This window comes from Phyllostomus hastatus, unplaced genomic scaffold (genome assembly GCF_019186645.2).
Source record: "Phyllostomus hastatus isolate PE091 unplaced genomic scaffold, TTU_PhHast_1.1 phas_contig_147, whole genome shotgun sequence".
Taxonomy (NCBI): domain Eukaryota; kingdom Metazoa; phylum Chordata; class Mammalia; order Chiroptera; family Phyllostomidae; genus Phyllostomus; species Phyllostomus hastatus.
In genome coordinates, this window is record NW_025333603.1 from 9,444,756 (window position 1) to 9,467,285 (window position 22,530).

Below are 22,530 nucleotides of genomic sequence, written 5' to 3' on the forward strand. Positions count from 1 at the left end.
GTTAAGAGTCAGTGAGGTGTTTCAAAAGAGAAGATCTCCTTTCAAATTTTAGTATTGGATTGCTAATAATTAAAAACTGGGCCTATCTGCCCGAGTCCCAGAAATGGTGCCCCTGCCCCAGTCTCTTTTGTAAAGAACTCAAAGAAAGCTTATAGCGGATGCCAGTGTTTTAGACCTGATCTAAATGGTACAGTTGTTAATATCACTACCTCCCAAAAGGCTATTATTAAGATTTTAGTGTACTTTAAAAGTAGACGTTACAAAAAACAGATTTATTGCAGTATAATTCATATGCAACAAACTACATGTTTAAGGTGAATTGTTCAAGTTTTATCTGTGTATATGCCTGTGAAATTATCACTAATCAATATAATAAACATATCTATCACATCTAAAAGTGATGAAAAATTCAAGTACTTTTGTAATTGTTCCCTTCTCTTCATTTTTCCTTCCTTAGGCAACCACTGATCTACTTTTATGGATATTATTTGCAATTTCTAGAATTTTATATTCATGAAGTCACACAATATGGACCATTTTTTTCTGTCCAACTTCTTTACCACAGCACAATCCTTTTGAGATTCACATGTCTGTAAAAATAGTTTATTCCCTTTTATTATTTGATATAGATGTAGCACAACTTATTTGTCCATTCATCATAAATAAAATTTTGAATTATTTCAAGTTGTTGACAAATATAGCTGTTATTGACACTTGGATACAAGTTGTAAAACAGACATGTCCTTTTATTTCTTGTAGTTGGCTTTTAAAAATGAATATTTGTCTTTCACAGATTCAAGGTTTGAGTTGCTGATTCTGAGTAGGAGTAGTAAAGTATGGAGATACCAGAGCAACTATAAATCATCTAGAGATTACTACATCTCTTAGGAAATTGTAATCTTTATTTCTGGATGCTGTGCCAACTTACCTACACAAATGTGAGTAGTTTGTTGGGCTGGTGTTGCTGATAATCATTTGTCTTATCTGTCAGATATGTAAAATATTAAAATATAAAGCACCATAACTTTGATTTTTTTCACATTGGCTTTATATAGGCCACATAGACTTCTCTCTTTTTTTCAATAGTAGATAGATTTAGTTAGTGCCTAGGACCATAGGAATTTGTTCCTTCAGATCTTGACTCATTTCTTTAGCACATGGCTATCTATGATTTTTATAAAGTCCTACATCTCCCTTTAAGATATATATTGCCTGAGCCACTCTTTGGTTGTTGGTTTTATGTATTTTTTTTACTTATTGACCCTGTGAATCAACTCATGTTTGTGACTATGAATTAGAGCAGGTTGCACATAAAACACAGGATGTCCAGTTAATATTTCAGCAACATTTTCTTTTTAATAAATAATATATAAAATTATTAACAAGCCTTTTCAGTGCCACCACAGTTTGGTCTTGTCCTAATTGTTCAAAGAAATGAATTTAAAAAATACTTTCCTTACTTTACCATGCACATTTATGCATTTGTGTGTTTGTACTTGCCATTTTTTTCTCTCCCTCAGTTCATTCACTTGAATATTTTTTCTGCTCCATTTGTTATGCCTACTGGAGAAAATGTTCACTTAGCAGGTTAGGTTACAAAGTGAGGGATAAAAAGTGAAGTGTGACTTAGTGGGAGAAAGGAACTGAAAAGACCTTTCTGATCAAACACTTTAGGGAGACTCGTCATTTTGTTGAACACTGAGAGGTTGTCCCCTCTCAGGTTCTTGATTGAATTTCATGTATCTTGACAATTCCTACTAGTATATCATAGCCTATGACTTTCTTCTTGTTTTTTTTCTAGGCATGATGACGCCTAAGTACTCTTATTTTTCTGGGTATTATGTGGGCTTTCTTTTCCTACAAGTGATGACATCAACACCAGGTGAGAACATCTCCTTTTTTCTTACTGAGTCACACTATGGAAGGAACCTCGGGCAGACTTGCAGTGTTCAGTTCAGCATGGAAAGAGCTTGGAAGTCATCATTGCCTCCTAACATCAAGTTAAAAAGCCGGAAAAGCCCCTCGAAAATCAACAAGTCTTTTTAGATCCAATAGGGGAGTGAGGTCATAGGACAAATTGCTGTCCCCCAAATGGCAAGTTAGACAAATGGCAGAGTTAGAAACTCACAACTTTCAGAGCAGAACTCTCTGTGGGAACCAGAAGTAAGGTAGGAAGATCTAAGCTGTGATTACTGAATTGCTGGGGGCTCACTGTGGACAAGTCTGAGTTAAAGACTTTAAGAAGGCCCATATCAGTTGAACTCACTTTTGTGAATTTTACCTCCAGGATTTTTACTAGGATCTCACAGTGAATAATGGAGAAAAAAAATCCTCTTATGTTTTAGGCAGAGAGAGGTGAAGAGTAACCATTTTTTGAAATATGATCCCCTTAATAAGACCTGTCTTCAAGAGACTACTTTACCAGAGACTAAACTATCAGTGTTTCATCAGTCTGACTTGGAGATAGAGAAATATCCAACTTCAGCCCATCTAAGGGTGAGGAGGAGACTGAAATGCACTTATGAAGTTCACAGCCAAGGACATAGGCTCAATAAAAGACTGAGGTCTAATCACAGGATTAAAGGGTACTGTCCTCCCCCTACACTTATTCTATCACTAAAAACCTTTAATCAGAGTTCTTTTTACCCATTCTGCCATGTTCAGCTTTCAGAAAAAAGTTGCAAGGCATAGAAAAGGCAAAAAGTACAGTTTAAAGGGACAGAGCAAACATCAAATCCAGACTTTGATGTAGTAACATTTTGGAATTGTCAGATTTGGAATTTAATATAATAATTATATTTACTATGCTAAGGGCTCTAATGGAAAAAGCAGGCAACTTGCAAGACCAGATAAGAAATGCAAGCAGAAAAATGTAAATTCTAAGAAAGAATTTAAAAAATTATAGAGATCAAAAACATTGTAGCAGAAATGAAGAATACCTTTTATGGACTCATAGTAGACTAGATGTAAATGACGAAAGAATATCTTGAGTAAGAAGAAATATCAATGGAAACTTTCAGACCTGAAAAACAAATAGAAAAAAAGGAGTTTTAAGAGAAAGAGAAAATCCAATAAATGTGAGACGATATAAAAAGTGAGCTATACATATAATGGGAATAACAGAAGATAAGGAAAAGAGAAAGGAATAGAAAAATATTTGAAACAATAGTGACAAAGAATTTCCCTAAATTAATGTCAGGCACCAAACCATACATCCAAGAAGCTTAGAATACACTAAGCAGGATAAATACTAAAAACCAACCAACCAACCAACCAACCACAATAACAACAAAGTTACATTAAGGCCTATCATATTAAAATTGCAGAAAATGAAAGAAAAAGTCTTGAAAGAAGCAAGGGTAGAAGCTCAGTTCACTTACAGGATTTACAAGAAATGTTAAAAGAAGTTCCATATCACTGCCCCTCCTACCAGTCTGAATGGATGTGGTTTCTTTAATTCTGTAGTTATCAGACTTCCATTCAGCTTGATTTCTGACAGTTCTGAGTGATGGTTGTCCTAGTTTAGCTGTAATTTTGGTGTGGTTGTGTGAGGAGGCAAGCCGTGTTTAGTTATGCCTTCATCTTGACCAGAAGTCCTAAAAAGTCTTGGTTATTGTAAGGTATTTGCATTACCCATAAAACAGTATAGTGTGGCTTTTAAAATACCTATTGAGAAACAATTCTCCATTTTTCCCTCCTTTCAGTCACAAAAAACTATCATTCTACTCCCTGCTGCTATGAGTTTGACTATGCTAGATACCTCATATAAGTGGAATCATGCAGTATTTGTCCTTCTATAACTGGCTTATTTAATTTAATATATTATCTTCCAGGTTCATTCATGTTGTAGCACAGGAAACAATGTTATTTTTTAAGTCTGAATAGCATCCCAGTTTTGTATCTGTCACACTTTTCCTCTTGTAAGCTGAAATTCTGTATTAAAAGTGGGTTTCTTGTAGACAACATATCATAGGGTTTTTTAAAATTACTCTGACAATATCTGTCTTTTAATTGGTATATGGGGACCACTGATGTTTAAAGTGATTATTGATATAACTATAATAATATCTAACATTTGTTATTTTTTCTATTTATTACCCTTTTTCTTGGCTGTTATTCTTTTTTGCCATATGTGGTTTTATTTTCTATCAAGTATAAATTTTCACTTTGGTAAAATACACATAAAATTATGTTAACTATCTTAACTAATTTTAGTTGTACAGTTCATTAATATTAAATACATAGCATTGTGCAATCATCACTATGTTTTCATCTTGCATAGATTATCTTTTTCTATCTCTTCACTGTAAACTCATTTGAGTCTGTGGATCTAAGTAAGTCTTTTGCAGATAGCATATGGTTATATGTTGTGTTTTTAGAAGTAATGATTTACTTTAATCATTTTGTTATTTATTTTTTGTATGCCATTTAGCTTTATTGTCTCTCATTTTCCTCACTACCTTCTTTTCAAAAACAGATTTTATTTATTTTTAGAGAAAGGGGAAAGAAGGGAGAAAGAGAGGGAGAAAAACATCAATGTGCAAGAGATTCATCGATTAGTTGCCTCTCACACACCCCCAACTGGGGACCTGGCCCATAACCCAGGCATGTGCCCTGACTGGGAATCAAACTGGCGACCTTTTGGTTTGCAGTCCGACACTCAATCCACTGAACCACACCAGCCTTCTTTGTTTATGTTTAGTTGATTGTTTGTATTGAAACATTTAAATTCCTTCCTTATTTCTTTTTCTACATACTCTTTAGGTATTTTGGAGGTTATCATAGGGACTGCATTTAAAATCCTGAAATAATAACACTCTAATTTGAATATATAACAGCTTAACTTTAATAACATAAAAAACTTTTTCTTTAACTGCTCTGTAACTATCCCTTTCACTTGGTGATACAAAATTATATCTTCAAACATTGTGTGCCCTAAGACATAAATTAATAATTCTTTTAATTGCATTAATCTCTTATATAATATAAAATGTGGACTTACAAACCAAAGTTACAATAATGCTAGCTTTTAGACTAATAACTTAAAAAACATTAGTCTTTTAAATGACATAGAAAACAAAAAGTAGAGCTTGAAATTATTGTTATACCCTGGCCAGGTAGCTCAGTTGGTTAGAGTATTGTGTATACCAAGGTTGTTTGTTCAATCCCCAGTCATATCTCTCTCTTTCAAAAAAAAATCGATCAGTAAAAAAGAAACCATTGTTATAATAATAATAGCTTTTATAATTGCTCATGCATTTACCTTTATTGGGTACTTCATTTCTTTAGTTTCAGGTCACTGTTAACTCCCTTGAGCATTATTTTGTCATTGTAGGGCAGACCTAGTAGTTACAAACTCCCCCACATTTTTCTGGAAATGTCTCAACTTCTTACTCACCTTTGGACACTTTGCTGGACATATGATTCTTGGCTAACAGTGTTTTGTCTTGTTTTCCTTTCAGTACTTTGTATATATTTTTCCATTGCCTTCTGGTTTCCAAAAGGTCTGATGAGAAATCTGCTTATACTCCCTCGTATGACATGAGTTGCTTCTTCTTTGCTACTCTCAAGATTTTGTCTTTTGAAAGTCTGATTTGAAAGTGTCTACTTGTGATTCTCTTTGAGTTCTTCTTAGATTTTGTTAAACTTCATGGATGTTTAGAGTCATGTCTTTTATTGCATTTAGGGAGCTTTCAGCCATTATTTCAGCCAATATACCAAATGTTTTCTCTGTCTCATTCTCTCTCTCTTCTCCTTTTGGGACTCCCACAATAAGCATATTGGTCTAGTCAATGATGCCCCACAAATCCCTTAAGCTCTGTTCACTCTTTTCAATCTTTGTTCTTTCTGTTCCCCAGACTTAATAATTTCCATTGTCCTGCTTTTGAGTACACTGATTCTTTTTCTTTCTGTTTAACTCTGCCTTTGAATTCCATCAGTGAGGTTTTCATTTCATTTCAATAAAAAACATTATCAGTTGTGGTTTTTTAGCTCCAGAATTCCTTTTTGTTTTCTTTTCAGGTTTTTAGGTCATTATTTATATTTTCATTTTTTTCTTGACTTTCTCACCTCTTCCTATGGTTTTCTTTCTTTTTTTTTTAACATCTTAAGATACTTCTTTTAAAATCTTTAATTGTAGATCTGCCATTGGGTCTTTTTTCAGAACAGTTTCTGTTTGAGTTTTTTGTCCTTGGAATGTGCCATATTTTCCTGTTTCTTTGTATATTTTGTGAATTTTTTAAATGGAAACTGGACATTGGCATTTAATGTGTTAACTCAAAACTTCATTCCTCTCTTTTCCAGGATTTGTTGGCTTTTTGTTATTGTTTTGTTTATTGTTTTTGTTTTGTTTTATTTTATTGTTGTAGGCTGTCTGTGTGCCAAGGATCACTATGAGGTGTAAACTTCAGGTCTCCTCAAGCTTTTATAAGCCTGTCCCTTTTCGTGGACATGTGTGGTCACTTTCTAATTTCCCCCATATATGCATTTGCTTTTAAATATTCTAATCTTTAATGTCTGGCTCTTAAAATGGGAAAAGAGAAAAATGAATTGTTACCAAACAGCAAGTGGGGACCTGCTGCTGGCTGCCACCCTCTAGGCAAAATTCCAGAGGCAAAAATTTGATAATAAAGGAAAGGAGTCTTTATTCAAAAGCTACACAATTTTGGAATAACAGCTTTTAAGGGTAAAATCTTTAACTCTTCAGTTATAGCTTTAATCACTTAAGCCTTTGAATTAAGGATAAACTCTTTAACTCCTGAGTTCCCCTATCATTCCTCCTATTAGTTTCTAATGATCTTACTTTATAGAATTAGCTTATAAAAATTAAAACAACATAAGATAACAAAAGCTACACAATTTTAGAAGAATGGCAGTCTTCTGCCTCAAAGCCCATCCCTTCTAGAGCACCCAAATAAGAATAACCCTGCCACCCTCTTCCAGGCCAGCCTAATCCTAGGCTGTGCCTGGAGTTTCTCCTCCCATCCAAAATACATCCAAAATGCCATCCTTTGGGAAATGTAGGCAGCTGCAGCATGATCATCCAGGCATCCTGAAGGAAGAGAGCCTGAGACCCAGTCTCTGCCTCCCTTTTATTTTAACTCTTCTGGCCATGATATCACATACTCTGGAATTGTTCAGCTTCTCAATCTAGTCCTAGACTTTTACCATTGCAACCCTCCTATGTCCCTTCCCAGTGATCTGATCAGATCTCTTTGTATTAGAAGGAGTGAGTGAAAGGATGCTGACCCTTTAAATTCCCTGGGTGTCTCTTCAGTTAGAGAGGACAGGCTTGAAAAAAGAAGGTACATCACAATGGCCACTTGTCTCTTTGTCTTCCAGTCTCTGTGGTTGGAAGCATCAATCAGTGGTCACAGCACAGATCCACAGTATTTGAAGGACAGGTTTTTGTTTTGTTTGTTTTTTTGTCTACTCTGGCTCCCATAATCTATGTGAAAGCTGCTCCAGGGAGAGTTGCACAGCTGCCTGCCATGAGGCTGAGGGTGGGCAATGGGTAGATGCTCCTGTGATAGAAGCTGAAATTGACCAAAATCAATGCAATTTATCATCCAACCTTTCCCCTGGGAGTTGAAGGCCTCCGATAGACTCCAGAATTCTAAAAACAGTTACCTCAGGCAGATTCTGCCTGTGCAATCATTGTCTAAGTAGGGAGTCGTATTCCTGGTGCTTTCTTCACTGCCATCTTCCCAGAACCAAGTGAGTATATTTTAAAGAGAATAATGTAGCAACATTGATCTTTTCAATAAATAAAATATTGATTCACACAGAAGGGGACATTTAAAATGGCCAGGTCAGATGGGAAGAATACAGTATATCTTTGAATATGCAGCAATAGAGATGGTGTTGGCATCAAATTTATCCTAGTTTTTTATCTTTCCCTACAGAAAAGTGGACAGTGATCACTCCCATGGGACACTTGGTGGCTACAGTAGGAGGACAGGCTGAGCTTAGCTGCCAGTTGTCGCCACCACAAAGTGCAGAACACATGGAGGTGTCCTGGTTCCAGGGTAATCATTCCAAGCTTGTTCACCTATACAGAGATGGCCATGAAGTGAATGGGAACGCTGCTCTAGAATATGCGGATCGCATAGAGTTTGTGAAAGAGGCCATTGGGGATGGCAAAGTGACTCTCCGACTTCATAATATCAGCATTTCTGATAATGGACCATACCAGTGTTCATTCAAGGACAGTGAATTCAGGGGTGAGGCTGTCATGAACCTGAGTGTCACAGGTAGGTTTATGGTGGAACATTGCATACCAATGGTCTTGTGGTCTCATGAGCTGAAATATGTAGAAAATATATTATTTTTTATTTATTGTCTGTTTTACATTTTACACAATTCTTCAAGTGTTATAAATAGTGGGAAAACCCCCTATATCTATTGCAAAAATATACTATGTAGTAAATAAATAGAGCTGGGTGACCAAATATAGTTTAATTTGTACCTTGGATGTGGATTTGAGTATTACCCCTTCTTATATTGCAGAATATAAGATTAATGAGACTCTTTTACTTTCAACTTTCTTTTTTAATAATAGTTTATTTTTATTATATTTTCCATCCCTCTCATACTTTTTTCCACCTCCACCTAACCCTCTCAGCCCCCAGAATCACCACACTGTTGTCCATGTCCATAAGTCCTTGTTCTTTTAAGTTTGATCTCTCCACCCCCACCCCCACAGTTGTCAGCCTGCTCTCTATCTATGACTGAATATCAGTACAATAACTATCTTGATTTCTGTCTCATTTACCCAGCATTAGGCTTGGAGACACAGATCTATATTCAGGTTCCTAGTACTGGTGGACTTACATTGGAGTGTAATTCAGGAGGCTGGTTCCCACAGCCACAGATGGAGTGGAGAGACAACAAGGGAGAGGTGGTTCCACATTTATCAAAGTCCTATTCACAGGATGAAGCTGGATTATTCTACGTGAAGATGATTGTTTTCCTCCAAAATAAATCACAGGGCAATGTGATTTGCTACATTCACAACCCCCTGTCAGGGGAAGGGAAGCAAATAAATGTCTTCTTAGCTGGTGAGTGTTTGGTAGGGTTTGGTTGTCAATAAAGCAACATATAGGGAAAATAAATGAGATAATTAATGTTAAAAAGCTTTGTACATTATCAAGCAATATTGGAATGTGACTCTTTACAATTGTTATGGGCTTTGGTACACAGATATTGTTAGGTGCTGAGAGGAGGGCTTTAGTGGAAAAAATTAGAAGGGTAACAACAACCCATAACTGAAATACACATTAAAGCTTTAAAGAGAAATTTGTTACCTCATTAGACCCTCATAATATTGTCAACACAAGAATATCCAAACCTGTAGAGAATTTTTATGAGTTTATTTGAGCCAAACTGATGACATGCCAGAAAAAAGATTTCAAATACTCATAAGAATGACAGCTTTGCAGTTCTTTTTATACATTTTGAATTAAGGGAGAAACATGAGGAAAATTACATGGAGGTGGGAGAAAGCCAGTAGGGAAAATCTCTATGATTAGGTTACATGATATTTAACAAGATTATGTATGTGATCCACTGAGAGTGGTTATGCCTCCCAGGAGTCTGAAAAAGAGTACTCTGTCATTTCAAAGGTCTGTTAATCTAGATGCACAAGAACAATGGATATGGCTTGATTAAGGTGAAAATATACCTTTTGCTAAAAAAGTTATAGGCCTAAGGTATGATTACCCATCATGACCTGCCCAGTTAAGGACTTTATGATCAAACCACCCTGTGAGGTTACTTTTGGTCACTAGTTTATTACGGAGCCCCATTTTCATTCACAGCCTTCATGTTCAAGCTTAACAAGTTTTTAGCTCAGTGACTTAAAGGATGTCATTTACCTTCCTAACTATAGTTTTCTCATCTTAGAAAGAAGTATAATCATACTTGATGGGTTTTTGTGACATGTTGTAATACAAATGTATTAGTGGAAGCAAAAATCTTTGCTTACTATTATTTAATATTCTATACTAACCCTATCTTTACAACTTCCTGAAAATTCAGTAAGAAAAGATTATTATGGCCATTTATAGGTAAATAGATATTGAGAGAAGCCAGTCAAATCAACAGTAAGTAAAATGTGGAACTAAAGCATGGGTTTCTGATTATTGGTCGATACATCACCTTCAGAAGCATGGTGGCTGGACATCAAAGGCCAAAGAGGAAAAGGCTATGTCTCATGTGTGACAAAGGTATCCTCACTAACACCTATCAGAGAAGTCTAGGCTGATTATGGGAAGAGAGTGGTGGGTCCTCAGATGTCACTTCAGGGAGTCTCCTTCTAGTCAGAAGGCACAGCCTTTTATCTTAAATATCCTTTCTAATCTTGGAGGATTATAAAATGGACTGAAAAAAAAAAAGAGTGTTACCCTGACTAGATAGGAGTCCATAACAATGATCTGGGAAACAGGTATGGCAGAAAAGGTAGTAACAGTAAGGTTCTATGAATATTTTAAATGCAGTGCTGGTGGGACTCAATGATGGATTGAATGTATGATGAGAGAACAAAAGGGATAAAATACAATTCTGAAGTTCAAGGCTTGAGTCGTGAAAGATAAGTTTTCACCTACTGAGACAGGGAAGTTTGTGAGATGAGCATATCTTGGAGACAAAACCATACCTATAAGACATGAAATGAAAATGTTAACTAGGAGGTAGATATGCATTAAAATTCTGTGCAAGAGGTGAGGCTTGAGACATAATGTGAATGTCTTCAACCACAAAAGGAATGAGAACAGAAAAAAATAAAAGAACAGAATCCTGGAACTGAATTTTGGAGCATACCTTTTAGATGACCTTTGGGCGACTAAGAGAAACCTGCGAAGTATCTGAGAAGGAATGAGGGAAGAGGGAGGGAAAAAACAAACAGGGCAGGCAAAGAGCAGTATTTAGAAGTATTTGTTTTGAACACATCCATTTATCAATGAGAAAAATAATTTCCATTTTAACCTTTTTAATCTTCTTAATGTTTCTTACTGTTTCACTAAAGATAGTTGTTTCCTATGTAAATTAATAAGAACTGTATATGATAGATGAATTCAAGTATTAGTTTCAGATAGAATTCAAACTAAAATAGGATTTAAAATAAGCATAATATTTGAAAAAAGAGCCCCATCTGATGCAATTAAATGAATAATAACCAAAGTCAAATTATATAATAATTAATACATTTTGAAGAAAAAGACTTTCATGAACTATGTGAGCAATATTATTATCATTTTTTACATTCTATGTACTAAATAAAGATCTCACACCTTTATACAACTCACAAGTATTAAACCAGTTTAATTTAACATAAACATGAAATCTGCACAAACATTGTATGGTAAACTTTGCTTTTCCTGAAAAGCTATCCAAAAATGTTATTGCTATTATTAAAAAGTACCAAATATATGGTACAGGCAAATATACAATCAAAAGACAAATATATATTTTCTTAATTATGCACTAGAACAAAAATAATAATAAAAGGCAAAAACATCCAATGAAAATCTTGGAAAAAATAGTATGTGTTTACCATTAGCCATAAAATGCATGAGGTCACAAGCCAGATAGAGAACCTACTTGAAAACAATACATATTCTGCCTGAAAGACCTCAGAAAAACACATATTTATGGAGGAATACTGTGTTTTGAATGGGAATATTTATGTCCATAAAGATAAACATAACCCAGAATCAATATAATCATGTCATTATAATCAGTTTTAAAATTATGAAATTTATATTAAATTTCATATGCTATTATATGGATTTATATTGAATTTCATAAAATTATATGAAATTTATAATTTATAATTAAAATTATAAATATATGGCTTTTGTTTTTAATTATAATTCACACACAATATATTAGTTTCAGGTAAAAAACATAGTGATTGGACATTTCTATAACTTACAAAGTGATCACCCCGATAAACCCAATACCAATTTTGTACCATACACAGTTATTATAATATTATTGACTGTATTTCCTATGCTGTACTTTACATCCCCATGTATTATATTCAGTTTTTATAATCTGATAAAATAAATTCTACCTCCTTATTTATTTAACCTTTTCTCTACCACTTACAGATATTCATTCTTCCATACTAACTTTAATATTGCTTTATCCAACTTTTATTTTTTAAAAAGGATCTCCAAAAGATTTTTATCTGAAATGTCTTTAAATGAAGAAAGTGATTTTGAACAATGAACAGTTAAATAATTTGTGGTAATTTATGACCATAAACTATTGTTTACTCTCACAGGAAAAAGCTATTGTACCAATAATAAAAATTAAGGAGGGTAGAATGAGATACAGTTCATAAGGAAACAGTGTATACCAAATTGTAATGTATGAATTTTAGTGCATTATTAAAAGATGGAACAGTTCCTATGTAATGTTGCAATAATTAACAATACCTCGCCCTGGCTGGCGTAGCTCAGTGGATTGAACGCGGGCTGCGAACCAAAGTGTTGCAGGTTCGATTCCCACTCAGGGCATATGCCTGGGTTGCAGGCCATGACCCCCAGCAACCGCACACTGATGTTTCTCTCTCTCTCTCTCTTTCTCTTTCTCTCTCTCCCTTCCCTCTCTAAAAATAAATAAATAAAATCTTAAAAAAAAAACAATACCTCAGGAAGAAAAAGACTCTTGCATATAAATCTATACAAAAATAAATTTCATATGGATTAGAAATTAAGTACTGCAATGGAAACAAACACTTTTGGAGGAAAATACTGTATTAGAGGGAACTTAAAAATGCAAACCATAGAAGAAAAGAAATATCTATTTGTCTTCATACTGTTATACCTTAAGAGCTCCGGAGAGGTGATTCTGAGGCTGTCTTAGGGCCATTGAGCTTATGAATGAGTTATGGTGTCCAGGGTTCTGCTTGATTGTTTTCTTTCTAATCAGGAAGGCTTTGTACTGGAATGTTAGAAGAGACAAAGGAGGGACTTCATTCCATTATAGCCTCAGTTTAAATTCTATCCCCAAAACACTCAATCCCAGGCTCTGTACTTGCCAGTAAAATAGCTCCACTGATCTTTAGCCCTGACTCAAATATGAAAGTAATAATAATAAAAATAAAAATAAAGAAAATGCAGAATCTGAAAGGGAATGCTCCTTATTAGCAGTAAAATCCCTAATTTAATAGTGGTTCATGTCATGGGTTTATTGAACTTCTGATTGTTGTGCTCTTTCTTTCAGACTCCCTGTTTGATCCAGTCCACATCTTGCTGATAGTTTTAATTTCAGTTTTCTGTGTGGTACTACTTTTGATTGGTGTGCTCCTACTCTGTCAATATTTCAAAATAACAGGTAACTGCCGGAACAAGGGTGTAATCACTTAGGGCACGTCTTTAAGTGTGATGCCCAAGTCACACAGGGTGCTTAAGCAAAGCTGTCTGACATTTGTCAGAACGTGCCAAGGCTTACATAGAATGACTTAGGGCTTGTTTCTCACTTTAGATGTGTTAGTCTTCACACCTGTCACTTACGAGCTTCTCAGGACAAGGATTGTTTGAGGACTGAGGTCAGTATGTCTCCTGAGCTGCTCAGGCCCCCAGTTACTTCTGTGCCCACAAAGGAGTGTTTTCTCTCTTAGAAAAGAGTATGTTCAATTGAAATGAAGTAGAGCCAACCTCTGCTTCAGTCAAAATAACTGAGTGATGGCTGAATCCTGCGTTTTCTCTAGGATACTCTTCATTCTATTGCCATCTTTCTGCCTGCAAGGATTGCCATTAATTTTTGAGATACTACCTCCATTCAAGGACTTGAACAAAACTAACATGAAAAAGAAATGGGTCTCCAAACTAATGTGTCCTTTCTAACCAGACTGTTTCTTTGGGTTTTATGGCTGAATTCAATGATTGTATCAGTTTTCTTTATGAATATATCACTAAATACTGCTATGGATATTGTGGCCCATCAGCTACAAGAATATTAAAAATGACTTTTTCCCCAAAATATGACCAAGCAAAATAGCTCATATACAGTTGAATAAACTGTGAAATAAGGGGTGTGAATTTGGAGACTGAGTAGACGATTTAATGGAGATGAGTCAAAGGAGAAGATACGATGCATTGTGCACATTTTTCTACCAGATCCTTAAAACCTGCTACCATGTTTATTCAGTGTCTACCTTATGCTAGGCATTGTGACAGTCATTTTACAGAATGTATCTAAATTAACCCTAAAAGGAAGTGCTATTATCGTCAGCATTTTGTAGATGAGATGTGGTAGCTCACAAGTGGTAGAGCTGAGGTGGGAAAGCAGAGATGCCTTTGGCTCCAGCTCTCAGGCTCTGACTTTTGTGACTCCCTCTGAGGTTTAGTGTCAGGTTTCTGCCTGCACAGCCTGGTGGCTGAGGAGGGTATCAACTTGTGCAGCAGCCTGTTGCATAGTTATTGCAGGAATTTTCTTCATTTTGCAAATCTAATCAACTGATATATGATATCTTCCAATTAGCTTTCTCCCACTTCCCCATGAAAGTCTTTTAATGAATGGAGATTATAACTTTACTACAACTGAATTTCTTTAGAAAGTACCTGATTGTACCATACTCTCCTCTGAAAGGTTATATAAACCAAAGAATAAATGGATACATATTTTAGTAATATATGGGAAGACATTTAATCATCTCTGTTTAGAAATCAGCCCCTTGACAGTGGGATTCAAGCTGAAAGGTGTAAGTATATTCAGAGCCTGTGAACACGACACAGTTTTTTTCTTTCAGCCAACTCAGTGTCACCACAGTGACATCTGGTCAGTCTCACAACCCTCAGAAGCCCACACATCTGATGAAGTCTCCTAGGGCCTCTCCCCAGGCCCCCAGACAGATTAACCTTGTACTAGGTTAGGTGCTGAGAACTAGGAAAGGAAATTCCTCTTAGCTCTATTAGAGCTACAAATCCAGTCCTCCTAGGTGCTGCCGTGGTGCACCCACAGACTAAGTGTGCATCCTGAGCCTTATCTAGGTCGAGTGCACATGGGGCAATGACTATGCTTTTTCTGATAATGCTCCTTAGGTCAGTGATGCCCCTCCCTCGATGCCTGCAGTCCTCACTTATTAATTCTAACTCTAACTCTCTCTGTTCTAGTGCTCCGATGTGACCTCATTCATTTGTTGAACACAAGTTTTGCTCAGTTACTCTGTTTTGTATGCTCTTGTACAATACCCATTATATATCTGCTATTCCGGAAGAGAGGTAAGTAGGGTTAGTAGTGGGGACTCTCCCTTTTCCTGAAAATCTGGGTTGTTTATCCAAAGCTGTGTGACTCTTTCATCATCACCAAGAAGAACAGTGGTTTGGGTGACATTACAGAGGACCAAATTCCAACACTAGATTGTTGTGGGTGTCAAGGATTGAAGGTCCTGTAAAACTGTGGCCTGTGTTCTCAGCTGTGCTTAAGGACATAGCACCTCCTGGTGCAAGGAGGGAAAACCATTCTGGCTCCAGAAAATATGGTTGGGTGCAACCACTCATTCACTGTACTGGGGCCACTGACAGTACACATTCATGACTCTAGTCACCGTTTCTGGGCTACTGGGGACAGAGTGCCTATATTGAATACCTGATGCCAGGCATAAATGTTTTCCATCTGAGAGTGATATTCATACATACCTCTTCAGTTTGCATGCAATTCCAGAAGGATTATGGAACATGGAAATCCTTCCTTGGACCTATTGTCTATAAAACAAGGCTATCACTTAGAGGTAAATTTGGTAGATTAATGTAATAATATTCAAAAAAGTGATTTTGACACTTGACAATTCTTTTTTTAAGCTAATATGTGTTTATATTTCTAATTTATTAACAACAAAAAAGTTTTCTCTATAAAAATTTGATTTTCTAAGAGATATAAAATATTTAAAATAACAATTGCTTAAAATCAGATTGTGTTTAATTGTTATAATTCTTAATTGTCTAGAGGATTCTAAGGAAATGGATATACAGGATACTTACCATCAAATAAGGGGGAAAACACCCTCTGTTTTACCTGAGTCATTGCTTTCAAATCACAGAGGAGAAGTTTAGAGAGTTAGGGTGGTCACCAGCAGGGCTCTCTCAGTGCCTCAGTTCCCATCCTCCTCCTCATGCCTGACAGGCCTCAAACAGCAACACACATGGGCCTTTTTTCAACTCTTTCCACTGAAAATTGCAAAACCCTGCCTTCAAACTTACCAAACCAATGATAAAAAGACCAGTTTTTCAGTACTAAAGAAAAATTAGTGTTAGTGTAAACAAATCAAGTACCCGGGTAAAAAGTGGGGAAAAAACAGTAAACACAAGTTGCATTTCCCCTGGATGTCTTAATTTCAACTAAGTCTCAGTTCTCACTCCTACAGAGAGCAGGACATAAGCCAACTCAACCACTGCAAGAGATGTCTGAGGCAAATTAAATTATTCCTGATTGTAAAGGGATTTTCATGTTTAATGACCACATAGCTGTGATCAGCATTTTTTAAAAAATGGATATCTAGAAATTGACCTGGATCATGTGTTATGTGTATGTTTAATTTTATAACGAACAGCTCAAGTGCCTGTATCACTTTATACATCACCAGCAATGGATAAGAGAACAATTATTCCCTCATGTTTTCGATATGTGGTTCCTGTAGTCTCTAACTTTACATCAGTGTTCATGGTGGTATCTCACCTTGGTTTTAATTTGCTTTTTCTAAGCATTTCACATAAATGGAATCAGACAATATTTATTCTTTGACTGATTTCTTTCACTAAGCATATTATTTTAAACATTTATTCATGTTTTAGTATGTATCAGTTCTTCATTCTTTTTTATTGCTGAACAATAGTCCATTATATGAATACAGAACATTTTATTTATCCATTCTTCAATTAATGTAATTTGAGTTGTTTTCAATTTTGGCTACTAATAATAATTCTGTTATAAACATCGAGTAAAAAAATGTGGATACCATTCCATCTATTTAGATTTTATATAATTACTTTCAACAATGTTTCATGCTTTATAGTGTACAACTCTATTTTGTCATTTTATCCCTAGGAATTCTATCTTTTTTTTTCATTCGGAAATACAAAGTCCTTTTTAGTTATAGGTGACATAAAATATTATATCAGTTTTAGGTGTACAAAACAGTGATTTAACATTTATATATACCTTGTGAAGTGATCATTGCAAGTAGTCTAGAAACCATTGATCCTCCAAGTTATTAATTAGATATTATTGACTGCATTCCTTATGTTATACGTTACATCCTTGTGACTTATTTATGTTATGAGTTTGTACCTCTCACTCTCTTTCACCTTTTTGCCCATCTCCCCCATCACTCAAGCCTCTACCAACTATAAGTTTGTACTGTGTGTCTATGAGCCTGTTTTGTTGTGTTTGTTCATTAGTTTAATTATTTAGATTCCACATATAAATGAAATACAATATCTGTCTTTCTCTGACTTATATCACTTAACATAATACCCTGTAGGTCCATCCATATTATCTCAAATAGCAAGATTTCATTATTTTATATGGCTGAAATCTATGGCCGAGTAATATTATATTATATATATAATTATATATATATATGATTGTGTATATGTATATATAAAACAAGCCAGGCACCTAAACATATATATTTATAAACACACACACACACCTAACATCTTTATCTGCTCATCTATGGATGGACACCTAGGTTGCTTCCATATCCTGGCTATTGTAAATAATGCTATAATGAACATAGGGGTGCATATTATCTTTTCATATTAGTGCTTTTGTTTTTTTAAAATAAATTCCTAGAACTGAAATTGCTGAATTGTGTGTTAGCTCTATTTTTAATTTTTTTGTGGAACCTCAGTACTGTTTTCCATAGTAGCTGTGGCAATTTACCATCCCACAAACAATGCACAAGGGCTTTTTTTCCTATTGTCCACATTCTTGCCAATGCTCTTTTTGATGACAGCATTCTTACAAGTGTGAGATGATATCTCATTGTGGTTTTTCCTTGCATTTCCCTGATAATTAGTGATTTTGAGCATCTTTTCATATGTATGTTCTTCACCTATCTGTGTTCTTTGGAGAATGTCTTTTCAGGTCTTCTGCCCAATTTTTAATTGGATTAATTTGATAGGTTTTTTTATGCTGAGTTTTATAAATTCTTTACATATTTTGGATATCAAAATATGGATACCCTCACCAATACCAGCAGAAATCAGGAATAAACATGATGCTTTCCAGGAAAGATCTGTGGAGGAATCTCTCATCTAGTGGCATTTGTCCCTGTGACATACACAGGAAAACTTCAAGGCTCTTAAGAATGTTGTATCAGCAGAAACACTGCCAACTTGTACTATAAAGGACAGAAAGATAGAATGAAAGACTTGAACTTCCAAAATTTTCTGACAGAAAATAAGACAATAAAACTACTAAGCTGCAAACACGTTATTTTCCAATGGCCACTGTAACAAATTACCACAAACTTAACATTTCAGAGCAAGACAGGTATCATTCAGCTAAATCCAATGTGTCACAAAGACTCTGCATCATCCAGATGGTCTACAAAAAATCCATTTCTTTGCCTTTTACAGCTTCTAGAGCTTCATCCTCACATTTCTCAGTTCATGGCCCATTCTTCCATTTTCAAAGCCTGTTGTATAACATCTTTAACTCTCTCTCTCTGTTCCGTCTTTACATCTTTTTCTCATCTGTATAAAATAAACTGCTTCCCTGTTATAAGGGTACTAGTGATTGCACTGGGTGCAGCCAAAATATTCAGAACCATCTCTCCATCTAAGATCCTTAACTTAATAACACCTGCAAATACTCTTTTACCATATATGGTACTATGCCTTAGATGTGGAATATCTTCGGAGTCCATTATTCAGCCTTCAGTCCATGACTCACAAAGGATTATCCTCAGGACTTGAGACCTAATGGAGTTTGTCCAAATTTTGAAATTGCTTGAGAGTAGTAACTACTTTTTCCTTCTCATTTTCTCTGCCTTTCAATGGGAATGCCTACAACTGTTTTCCTATGCTTATTGCACCATGATATTTTAAGGCAGGTAATTTTTTTTAGTTTCACAGCTCGTGATGAAAAGGAATTTTATACCAGGATAGAGTATACTCAAAGCTGTACTCATCTGCCTCCAAATTGATTTAGTTTGTTGGGCAATATCAACTCCCTGCAGTTGTGGGACTTAAGTCCCATGTCCTTGCTGATTGTCAGCAGGGGGCCAAGAGGCTACCTGGATCTTTTCACTGCTTTTTGTCATGCTCTGCCAGCAGCAACAGGTCAAGTCCCTGTCAGCATCTGAAATCTCTTATGTCTTCTTCCACATATGTCTGACTGTAGCCAGAGAAAGTCTCTGCTTTTCTGGGCTCACATGATTAATTTTCCTCACCTAAATGTTCCTGGATAATGTCCTTATTTTAAGCTTCATAACCTTAATTTTATCTGCAAAGTCTCTTTTTTCATGCAATGTAACATATTTACATTTCCAGGAATTGGAGAGTCAGTCTCTTTGGGGGATGTCCACCCTGCCTATGACAGTCTGTTTTCTCCCAAAACATTCACAGCTCCCCCAAAGTTAAGGTCCACTCTACTCATCCACATGTCATCTTGTTATAACATCAACTCGAAATTAATAAGATAGTAAAAGAATATTAAAGGTCCTATTTTATATAGTTGTGATGGTTGATTAAATTAGTACATTTTAGTACTCAAATGATAACTACTAAAGAATAATACCATATGATCTCACCAATAAGTGGAATCTAATCAACAAAACAAATAAGCAAGTAAAATACAATCAGAGACATTGAAATTTTAAGAACAAACTGACAGTAACCAGAGGGAAGGGGGAAGGGGATAATGGGAGGAAAGGGGGGAGGGTTTTCAGGAACATGTATAAAGGACACATGGACAAAACCAAAGGGGATGGGATCAGGGGTGGGAGGTGGGGATGGCTGGGGTGGGGGGGAGTTGGGGGGAGAAAATGGAGACAACTGTACTTGAATATAAAAAAAAGAATGTTATCAGATCAAATAAATTATATTAAACATTGGTTCCAGATATTCTCTTCTCCTAGTTCTTACTTTAATTTTCTAATTTGTATACCTTTCTCAGTGTCCCTTTCAGATCCTTTGTTTTTTTTATACAATGACTGGATACAGGATATTTCAAAAATGGTGATTGTGCTGATGACATTTTACAGTGTACTTATCCTTAGTTTGTACCTGACAATAAAAGGTAAGTGGTCAGGGTTAGTCATGGCTTGAACCTATCATTTTTCCAGCACATATTTATGTTCTATTTCTTGTAAGGCCCCACTTTCTGCCTGCTTATTAGCCCAAGGTTCATCCTCTTTCCAGAGGGAAAACAACATAAGTCCCAAAATCTGTTTTGTCAAGTTATACATTTATATACTAAGGTTAAGTTGTCTTATCTCAAGTGCACAAAGAGTGACTTCTTCTGTCCTGATCTTCAGACTTCTTCTGTTTGTACTTCAGCTACTAACACACAGAATCATAGCTGTTCTCCAGATTGACTACTGTGCTCCTGCAGCATGCAGGTCAGTTTCTATGTTGACATCTGGATCTCTAGCACCCTAAAGAAGTACGGTGCAGGTCTCTCCAAGCTCATATTGTGACATTGCTGTACACATGGAGTAAATTACCCAGGGCTTATTTTATTCTATTCACTTAAAATCGCAAAGACTTGATTCAATTTTGACACTATTTGCCTTCACCCACTCTGACTCCTTGAGTGAATTTCACCATTTCTCTGCTTTTGTTCAACCAGGAATCCCAAGTAATAGGTAGGAAACTAAAAATTTTTGACTTTTTATGCCAAAATTTTGATATGTATGAGGAACAACAAGTCTTCAGATATATAATTTTCCCCTAAAGCCTTACTGTAAGTGAATTTAAATTCACAAAACCATGAATAATTTTCATTGCTTTCTTGGTATAACTTTCTTAAATAAACAGAGTATTAAGTGAACAGTGAATATCTATGTGTGTCACTAGATGTTAGAAGAAACAAAAACAATATATATGAGATTCTAATGGGTAAATATGTTTTTAGCCCACAATTTTACCTATTCTAAATACTTCCTTATAAGTAAGAGAAAATAATAGTTAAGGACATAAAGAATTCACTATTACCATAAACTATATGGAAATTATCTAAGAAAAAATTCAAATGGAAATGAGAATATGTTAAAAATTAGATAAATAACTAATATATAAGTAAAGCAATTTAATCAATAAAATGTTAATTTCAAAATAAATACAGTGTTGTAATAGTTGTCAATATAATTATTTAAATAATGTAACAATATATTAATAACCTAGTCACTGAACACCAATGACAGCTAATATCACAAACAAAAAAAAGAAATAACCTCAAATCTGATTAAACCTCTATTTTAACCTCTAATTTGTAGGCCATATAAGAAGAAAAAGAATATTTGAAAAAAATCGGCAGATACGTGAGCAGCAAAATGTAGAAATGGAAACACTACACGAGAAATAATCTGCCCTGACCAGCGTGGCTCAGTTGGTTGAGTGTTGTCCTGCAAAGCAAAAGGTCACCAGTTTGATTCCTGGACAGGGCACATGCCTGGGTTGCAGGTTTGATCCCAGGCTGGTACACATGAGGAGGCAACAATCGATATTTTTCTCATAAATCAATGTTTCTCTCCCTTTATTTCTCCCTCTTTTCCCCTCTCTCTAAAAATTAATAAATAAAATATTTTCTTTTAAAAAGAAATGATCCAGATTCTTCAATAAATGTTACCAGAAAATAGAATTTAAAAAAAAAAACAACAGAAGATTAGCTCTATAATTTCTTTAGTCAAAGGCATATCAACCAATTACAATTTGTACATTTATTTGGATGTCTATTTAAACCGATACACTGATACCTGATAAACCGATATTGAACAAAAGTGACAAAACTTTAGCCAAACTCATTGAGAAAAAATATTGAGAACCCAAATAAATAAAATAAAAAATTAAAGAGGAAATTACAACCAACACCACAAAAAGACAAAGAATTATTAAAGAATACTATGAGCAATTATTTGCCAACAAGTGGACAACCTAGAAGAAATGGATAAATTTCTGGAAGCATACAACTTTGTAAAACTGAACTATGATGAATTAGAAAATCTAAACAGACTGATTACCAGCAATGAAATTGAAGCAATAATCAAAAAACTCCCAATGCCTATAAATAAATTTTACCATGGAGGTAAAATATGAGTACTCAGAAAAGTATAGGACATTAAAGAAAGAAATTGAGGAAGATATAAGTGGAAGCATATGGCATGTTGATAGGTAGGAAGAATTAACATCATTAGAATGTCTGTACTACCCAAAGCAATCTATAGATTCAATGCAATTCTTATTAAAATATTAAAGGCATATTTCACAGACCTAGAACAAATATTCCAAAAATGTATATGGAACTAAAAAGAACTGAATAGCCTCAGCAATTTCTTGAGAAAGAAGAACAAAGTTG

The 22,530-nt window shown here is 35.1% G+C and overlaps 1 protein-coding gene across 1 annotated transcript; it reads left to right on the forward strand.

Moving 5' to 3' along the window:
* Window positions 1-1,803: 1,803 nt before the first annotated feature.
* LOC123830603 (selection and upkeep of intraepithelial T-cells protein 7-like) lies at window positions 1,804-21,540 on the forward strand. The gene is made up of 5 exons (XM_045857010.1): window positions 1,804-1,882; window positions 7,905-8,252; window positions 8,778-9,059; window positions 20,131-20,253; window positions 21,452-21,540. Exons 1-5 carry the CDS (start codon window positions 1,804-1,806, stop codon window positions 21,538-21,540), a joined length of 921 nt encoding a protein of 306 aa, XP_045712966.1.
* The last annotated feature ends 990 nt before the right edge of the window (window positions 21,541-22,530 follow it).